General features: G+C 54.2%; 1 protein-coding gene across 1 annotated transcript in view; it reads left to right on the top strand.

The window, feature by feature from the left end:
- Positions 1-2322: 2322 nt before the first annotated feature.
- The window catches only part of PODXL2 (podocalyxin like 2), a gene marked incomplete at its 3' end in the record, with an annotated part of 28158 nt that continues 21692 nt past the window's right edge, over positions 2323-8788 (top strand). Inside the window, exon 1 of the mRNA XM_082289098.1 lies at positions 2323-2419. Coding sequence (XP_082145224.1) covers positions 2371-2419 — 49 coding nt within the window. The 5' untranslated portion in view covers positions 2323-2370. The remainder of the gene's footprint in view (positions 2420-8788) is intronic.

The following is an 8788-nucleotide window of genomic DNA, read 5'->3' as shown; positions in this document are numbered from 1 at the left end:
TTTTTCCTTCAGGAGATTCACTCTACAAACAACAACAAAAAAAGATCAATTTGTTACAGGGAGATAAAGACTCTGGAGTGTTTTTAATGAACACTTATTTGAGGAGTAAGAATGTTTGAATTTAAAATCCTGGTCACCTTCAGACCTATGCCCTGCTGTCTCAGCGACATGCTGTACAGGAGAGGCAGAGCACTGGGCACACAGTACAAGCACTGCAAGCACAAAGACATTTGGTGAGGCCATGACAGTACAGCTGTTTCCTCACTTGGAATTTGCAATGTTGGATTTTAGCATCCCCTGCCCTTCTGAATGTGTGATGAGAAAATTGTTTTGAAACCAAAGAGAAAGGTTCCCAGCCACTGCTGAGGAAAACTTGAAAATACGAGCTGAGTGCCTAGTGAGAAGGGACCAATATGCTTTCAGGTCCTTTGTTTTGGAGTCATATCATGTTTGCGGTCTTGTGATGCTTGACCAGGTCTCAAATATTTGTCTGGGGATGAACCAAGAATTGCACAGCTTTTCTGAGGGGCCACATGCTGTAGGCCTGCAGGAGGGGGAGTGGGAGTGGGATGGCTGCAGCCCATCCAGCTGGCAAGAGGGGTTGAAGTGCAGGGAGCTGGCATGTGTTCCCTCTCGACTGCTGTGATATTACAGGACCTGTTGAGCCTTATTTCTTGGGCACCTGTCTGACAAAGCCCTTGCTTGAGTCATTTACTGTAATGTTGTGCCCTGAGGTCACTAAAGATGTGTTTAATTTGAAATTTAGTGTAATTGGAGCAGTTGGCCTTGTTGCTGTAATAATGATTTTCAGCAGGATATTCAGCATGTTCCTTTGCTGTGCTATCCACCAGAACTGCTCCAAGAGTTACAAACCCAAGAACTGCTGCAATATAGATGTAATTTTTTTAATAGACACACCAGTTTGCACAGAAGGGCATGAAGAAGGGGACATCAGCTGAATTAGTACCAATGTGACAGCCTCAGATGAGGTGGTGACACACCATGGAATTGTTTTCCCAGCAGATGTCGAAGCAGCTGTCCCTGCTAGGGCAGAGGATCCAACACGGACCCAGCTTCAGAAAGCAGATGCAACACCCCAAGCTTCAGGAGTGATAAAGGAACCAACAAGAAGAGATGCTCTGCTGGACCTCTTACTAAGCAGCAATGAGAGGCTCGTTGGGGTTGTGAAGCTCAAAGGCAGCTTTGGCTGCAGTGACTATGAGATGGTGGAGTTTAGGATTCCAACACAAAACTGGGAAGAGCTGCATATCTTTATCTGGCTGATAAACCAGACATACAAGCTTCCATCCAGAGGGACCAAGACAGGCTGGAGAAATGGGCTGACAGGAACCTCCTTTCAAAGGGCTGCACCCGGGGAGGAACAATCTCATGCACCAGTATATGCTGGGGCCCCCAGCTGGGAACCAGTTTGGCAGGAAACGACCTGGACGTCATGGAAATACCAAATAAAATGTGAACCAGCGATGTGCCTTTGCCACAAAGGTGCTGATGGTACCCAGGGACAGGGTCAAAGGCAATGGGCACAAACCAAAACACTGGAGGTTCCTTCTGAACACCAGGAAACACGTTTTTACTGTGAGGGTGACTGAGCAGTGGCACAGGTTGCCCAGAGGTGTGAGGTCTCCAGCCTCGGGGATACGCAAAAGCCATCCCGTCATGGTCCTAGGAAACTGGCTGTAGGTGTCCCACCTGAGCAGGGGCTTGGACCAGATGGCCTCCAGACGTGGGGAAATTAATTTGCCCAGCGGGAGAAGTTTTTCCAGCTGATGAAGTGAGGTGGGAGCTGAGGAGCGAGGGAGAAGCGGTGGCCCCGTGAGCCGTGGGCAGCTAAAGAGAGGTCAGCAGGCGGATGCAGAGGGTCTCTGGTTTGGGGGCCGTCGCTGCCGGCCCCGGTGTTGCGGCTGACAGGGAGCTGCCCTCCCGGGGGCTCTGCCCTTGCCTCCGGCGCATCCCCGCGGCCGGGACTGATCACCCGCGCCCGGCGCAAGCAGCCACGCCGCCGGCACTCGTTGTGGGCACCGGGGGCGGCGTGCGGGGCCCTGCGGACCGGGGGGCTCCGGCCCGGGGGGCGGCGGCTCCGCAGCCAGAAATTAGGAGCAAACGCAGGGCTGCGCTCCGCCCCTGCCCCGCCGCTCCGTCCGCGCAGCCGGCGGGCAGTGCGGACCCCCCCGCCCGTTCCCCGCCCCCGGAGCGGCGGCAGCGGCGGCGGGAGGAGGCGGCGCCGGGCGGCGGGATGCGGTGCGGGGCCGGGCGGCGGGCGGGCGCGGCGGCGAGGGGCAGAGCCCGGCGGGCGGCGGGGCGGCCCCGCTCCCCGTGAAGAGGCGGCGCGGCAGGGCAGCGGCCGCCGCCATGCAGCCCTTGCACCGGGCCCCGGCGTTGCTGCTGCTTCTGGCCGCCGGTGAGTGAGGCTGCCGAGGCGGGGGTCGCCGCCATCCCTACGGGCCGGGGTGGGAGTCCCCGTGGCGGGCTGGGCGGCGGGTGGGTGTCGATCCCCTCCGCGGGCACCGGGACCCCCGGCGGGAGCCGGGTCTGCTCACCCCCCACCCCGGGGAACAGCGGTCCACCATGGGTCCGGGGCACCGGGACCTGTGCAGCAGGCAGGTCTCCATCACCCCACTGTTCTCCGCAGGCACCACAGAGCCCGGGGACCGCGACTTGAGCCGGCTCCCAGTCTCCGACCCCGGAGCTCTCCCTGGGTGCCGGGCACTGCCCCCCACCCGGGCATCAGAGCCCCCTGGGGCAGCCGGTGTGTGCCGCGGGACCCCCGGGCGTTGACAGGGCCCCCCGCGCTCCCGGCATGGCGGGCTGCGTGCACGTGGGTTACACCCCGCGGGGCTCTCCTGCCCCGGAGATGGGGCACCGGCGCGGGACCCGTGGGGACCCCGCACGCCGTGGGGCACCGGCAGCGGGGGGGTGGGTGGTCATGGCCCGGCCTGGTCCGGCCCGGCTGGGGTAGCCTCGGCTGCGGCAGCGCTGCCCCAGACCTCCCGGCCGGGTATCGATGGCTTCGTCTGGCGTCGTGGTGGTTTTGCGAACTACCGCGAAACTGATACAAAGAACGGAACAACCACGAATTGCTCCGCGTTTCTCCAAGAGCCTCCTCTTGAAATTTGGAGGAGAGGTAGGGTGCCAGGGAAAGGCAATTAAGTGCAGGAATAATTATATTTGGAATAGTTATGAAGGCTCTGCTTCTATTTTTAAATAGTCTGGGGAAATTTCCCAACAAAGGGATCCCCAAAGACCCGTGAGGCTGAGATTGTCCTCTTCCTCCCTAATCCATCCCTTTGTACAGAAATCTGGTTATTGTGGAACAGGAGTTCTGAACGGGGACATGTGAAGTGTGGGGGAGTCTTTGTCTTGAGTCATTCTGGCAGGGAGGGAAGGGCTGACTTACCAACCAGTCACTGTCTTCCAGCACGACCGAGCTGTGATACAGTGACATCCAGTCCCCTGGCACATCTCTCCTATTACCCCAATCTCCTGAAAACGTTCATGGGGAAATGTGTCATCTGTGGAGACACTCTGTCCATGGGCTGTGAGTCTCTGTCATCTAAGGCTCCCTAAAGAGAAGAGATAAAGCCTTTTAGGTTTGCAAACAATAGTGAGCTTAAAGAGCAAAATGGATCTGAAAACCTGTTGGGGTTTTGTGCCAACACTCTGTGGCACAGAAGCAGTAAGTCTTTCCAGAGCTGAGCAGGGAGCCAGTTCTGTGGCTTCCTCCAGGCAGGTTGTCCACATTAAGGGAAAACCTTGGGCACAGCTGGCAAAGGTTCTTCAGCCGCATCTCAGCAGGAAACCCCTGTCCCCAAATTCAGCCAAACCTCTGCCTCCTCCAGAGAAGAGTGTAAGATGTGACCCTGCCAATCTGCCAGCAAGGGTTGGCCCCATCCCCATAGCTTGAAAGCTACATTTGCTCTGCACAGGAAGATGGACCTCATGGTGGTTTTAAAATGTGGCAGCCAAAAGGACCACCGCTGGTACTGCTGTGCTGAGGGGAGGATATGCTTCCTATTCTGATGAGGCTGCTAGAAACTTTCTAGTACTGTTGTCCAGCTGGTGGTGATACGGAGGATTTGGGTCCTTGGCTTTCCCTGTGATCCTCTCTGCTGCCCTAGCAGGGAGAGGCATAGGGGTGGGAGGTGAGGAGCAGCTCCGAGGGACAGCTCAGTTCCTAGCCCAGTGAAATTTGTAATCCTGGTGGGCTGTGGCAGCACTGTGGGGCTGGACTCAGCTGGCCAGGCGTCCCCAGCCAACTGGGCTCCTGCCTAGATGGGAGGACAGAAGTGGAGATGCAGACTGCTGGGAATTTGTACGTCAGGCTCTGTTCGGTTCACCGAGCTTTGCTCGGTGGTTCAGGATCAGTTCCAGTCTGAAATAATTCAGTGCACTCTGGCCTCACTTCTCCAGTCCCACAGGACAGCAATAGTTAATATCTGAGAAAGAACTGGATTGACTGTGTGTGGTTCCCCACATGTTTCCCTGGACTGGGAGCCTCCACAGACCTGCAGGATGTGCTGAAATGGGGCATGTGCCTCATCAAGGTCCCATCAGACCACCAGGCAGCACAAATCTGTTGGCAGAGTGTGGAAACATCTCTCCAGGCTCTAGGGTATCTGAGCCCCTTTGGTCTTGCAAGTAGAAAAATGATGCAGGGAGGGAAGGAGGGAATTGGTCTCCTTCCTCTTTTTGTTTCCCCAGGTGCTTGTCTGCATGTGGGCTATTTAAGGTTTTTTTTCTCTTTCTGCCTGCTTAGAAGATGTCTTGTTAGCATTGTGTGAACAAGCCAGGGATGAGCGAGTATAGATCAGGATGAATGAAAATTCCCTGTTGTCTGTTTTTCCTTGGCCGCCTCGCTGCCGTAAGGAAATGTTCATTTAATTGTAGGCATCAGGGGTAGAAATAACTACATTAAGCCCTCAAGGGGAAGCTGCTGGTGATGAGCTGGAGATCAGAGTGCACAGAAGTTTTCCCACTCACTCTGCATGGAAGAAGCTCCAGCATTTTGTGGGTACATGGGTGAGCAGCAGAAGCACTGACAGCCCCGCTGCAGGGCCCGGGCAGAGGGGCTGGAGGAAGGTGCATCATGGCTTGCAGCTGGTGCTTGGGTGAACTGACTCCTCGTTCTTGCTGGCTGTTTGTCGAAACCAGGGCACTACTGAAACACGTAATCCCAAAAGAATGGAGAGAGGCTATTTGTCAGCCACGCGAGCGCAGCCTGCACCGAGGCCAAGCAAACACGTGTATTGATTTGTTCAGAGGGCCAGGGATGCTGGCAAGGAAGGTACACCCTGCTGGGGCTCAGATCAGCCCCCCCACTGTCCCGGTGCCTGGTGAAGCCCTGTTGTGGTTACCAGGCTTTGGATGTACATTCTTGGTTGGGATTAATTTGTTAGTATTGGGAAACCAGCTTTGCAGCCCTCCCTCTATATGCCAACGGCAACCATGGCTCTTCTTGTCCTGCCTGGTGTTGTGAAGGTAGTCAGAACCCATATATGTGCCCTGGGACCACTAAACCTTTGCATGAGCTTTTTTTGCCTAGGATGCATGAGGCTGTTTGGAGAGTGGAGCATCTTGGAGGTGTGGTGTGTGGCAGGATGGTTGTCATTGCTCTGCTGCAGGGGCTGGAGTAGAGTGTAACCATTTTGTGCTCAGTGTTGTGCCAGGAGTTTTAAAGACCTTTTGGGGTGTAAAGGTTTCAGTTACATTTTGATAGGCAACCGTGTCTCAAGGGAAGTCACTCAGGCACCTGAGGTAGTGCTTGCTCTGCCCAGGCAGGAAGCCCTTGCAGAAGAAGCAGCCACAAGCCTTTATTTAGTGTGGTGGAAATCAGGCTGAGCACTGTGGGGTACAGAGTCCAGGCTGGGGCAGAGTGAGAAGAGGAAGCACAGGCCTGGTGAGACAGATGAAATGCTTTGGGCCTATGAGAGGGCAAAGAAGTCTGTGGGCTGTGGTTTTTCTCTTAGATCAGTGGCTTTCATCCTGTGGTCTGTTAACCCCTGGGGGCCTGTGAGCTGTTTGAAGAGGCCTATAAAAGGTGACTGAAGAAAGAAAATTCACTTCTGCTGTGTAGAACTGTCTACCCAATGCTGTTTCCCATGGAGCTGCGTCTCCCCTGGCCCCGAGCTGCGAGCTGCCATTGTCGATAGCGAGAATCGTGGAGGAGAGCAGACGTTGCAGCAGCAGAGGAGGGAGGTGTGAAGGCTACGAGACAATCTGGGGAGGGAGTGAAGGCAAACAGTCTGGGGAGACTGAAACCAAGTGAGATTGTGAGTCCTGCCATGAATGGTTGGGCGGAGGGGGGAGGACAGGCAGGCTTGTTGAAGGGTCTGTGACCTGCTTGCATGGAGTCTCCTGTGTGCAAATGGAGGGAGGTGTTTAGAGCAGTCCTGATGTTACAGATCCTCAGGACAGGAGACCTGACTCATTTTGGCGCTGGGGATGCGGATGCCCAGCACTCCTGGACATCAGGCCCCCCTGCTGCCTAAGGGCATGTCTGCAATTACCTGCAAAAGCAGGTGCATCCCCTGGCAGTGCCTTGCTGTTTCCCATGGATATACCTGGGCCTGCGTGCTGGGGATGTTCTCTGCTGAAATGCCAAGGGAGCAGATGTTGGCCGTTCTTTGCGAGGTAGTGCCCACTCAGTACGTGCAGGCACGCACTCCCTGCAGCTGGGTGTTGGAGCTCTCATTATGCTTGCTGTAAGGAGCTGTAAAAGCTTAAAGATGCTGGCACAACATCCCTCTAAAGAGCTGTCCCATTGCAAGGGCTTCTTCCCTTGTGTCTTGACCCTCATGTTGGTGTAGGTTGGTATGTATGTGCTCCCTGCAGACCCAGTGCTTTTCCTATCGCTTTCTAAAATGTACTGGAGCCACAGGAAGGTGGATGGTTTTAGAGGGACGCTCAGTAAGAGACCTGGTTGCTGGCAGTACCAGAGGAGGATGGCAGTCTGATCTTGTTTTCTGAAGCCCTAATTGGAAATGATCTCGGAGATTAGGGCCATGGCTGGGTGTGTAAGTAGTCTAGGGGAGAGCAGCCTTAAGGCTGTGTGGAGCTGGAATGGGAGAGGTCTCTTAGGTGGAGTGTCTCAGAACAGGTATGATCTGTAACTCTGAATGAGCACCAAAAGAACTTGGTTTGATACACAGTCATCCCATATGCTTCCCTGTGCAAGCTGCTGAGGGTTTGGAGTGCACAGGCTCCAGGTGACTGTGTGGGAATCAGCTTGGACATCCCTCAGTCAAACAACATTTCTTTTCCTCCACTGGCCATGGTTGGGATCCTTTTTTGTTATTTAAATTACCCTACATTTTGCTATGTTCTGGAAGTGGTTTGTGCCGTTGGCCGTTCTGCCCTGGGGCCTCTCTCCTCTCTGCCCTTGGGCCTTGCTCCCCGGCCTTTCCAGGCACGGTGGTCTGGGGGAGGGAATATCCCTGGCAGATGCTTCCCTCATCTGGTCATTGTGTTTCTGTCCTAACTGATTATCAGTAAATGACCCATTCCTGACCCAGCTCTCCTAGGAAATAACATTGTTGGGTAGCTCCTGGGTGTGGGGTGGGCTTGAAAGGAAGGTCAACGGTAGCAGGGCCAGATGGACATTCTTGTGGCTGCTGTGTTGGCAATACCAAGATGCTCTGACCTCCCTCCCTGGTACCCATTGTACAAGTGTGCTTGGATGGGGAGTGCAGGCTCTGCTAGTTGGTGGTGACAGACAGGTACATCAGGGTGTGCTCCAGGCAAATGTTCTTCCTTTCAGCAGGCTGATCCTGCCTCCGTGGCACTGTGGTGTAGCCACAACACTCACGAAGGAGAGGTAAAACCAACCTTCTGTTGGGTAAACTGAAGAGCACTCCAGCCCCTCTATAGATCAAGTCAATGTGATGACATCTTAAGGGATGATTGCATGTTTCCTTGGAGAGAAATTGAGGTTTGCTTGTTATTAATTAAAAAGCAAAAAAATTTTAAAGGCTGACAGTCGCAGCCAGATTCCATTTCATCTCCCCAAATCTCTCTTCTCATTTCAGCTGGACACAGAAATTACTTATTTCCTCTTTCACTTCCAGTCCTGTTCAATAGGCCACTTGGGAGCTTTTAAATAGCTGCCCTGTCCCACGGAGAGATGACTTGCTTTGTGGCAAAGGCATGAAGTGATTCTTGGTCAGCTAACGTGGAAAATACTTTGGGGTTCTTTTAGAATTATTTAGAATTGTGAAAATGCTCTAATTCACAGCACTTTGTGAGAAAGATGGCAGATATTCTTTCTTCAGATTTTTTTTCCCCACTGTTGAGTGGAACTCCCCCATCTCCTTGTCTGGGGCTATTATGCTGAATCCTCTGCTGAGCTGAACAGAACAAGCTTTGCCACTTTGACTTAGAACTGTTTTCTGAGGGGTCAGTGAGGTCAGCACTAGCAAACTCATTTCATCTGTATCCTCCTGGCTGGCTTTTTTTCAGTGGCCTCAGAAAGGTAACACTGCAGCATTATTCCCTGCTGTAGGAATCGCCCCATTTTGCTCCTTATAGAGGTGAAACATCTTTTGCGTTGTCTCCACATGTCAGCTCTGTGGGTGCTGGCAGCAGGACAGCACCCAGCCAGCGTGGGCACTCCCATCCTGGTTTTGGTGCTCTCTGCCTTTGTTCCCTCTCCCCCTCCACCTACCTCTCCCACTTTCTCTCCTTTCTTGCCGCTCCTCTGTCTGCTCTGGGAGGGTTTTTCCTCCCGTGCTCACAGCCCTGCTGTTTCCCCGAAGGCTGGCTGCCCTCTTTAGCA

This window comes from Coloeus monedula (genome assembly GCF_965178545.1).
Source record: "Coloeus monedula genome assembly, chromosome: 11".
Lineage (NCBI taxonomy): Eukaryota > Metazoa > Chordata > Aves > Passeriformes > Corvidae > Coloeus > Coloeus monedula.
Note: the sequence above shows the minus strand (reverse complement) of the source record. Positions and strands in the feature narration are given on the sequence as shown.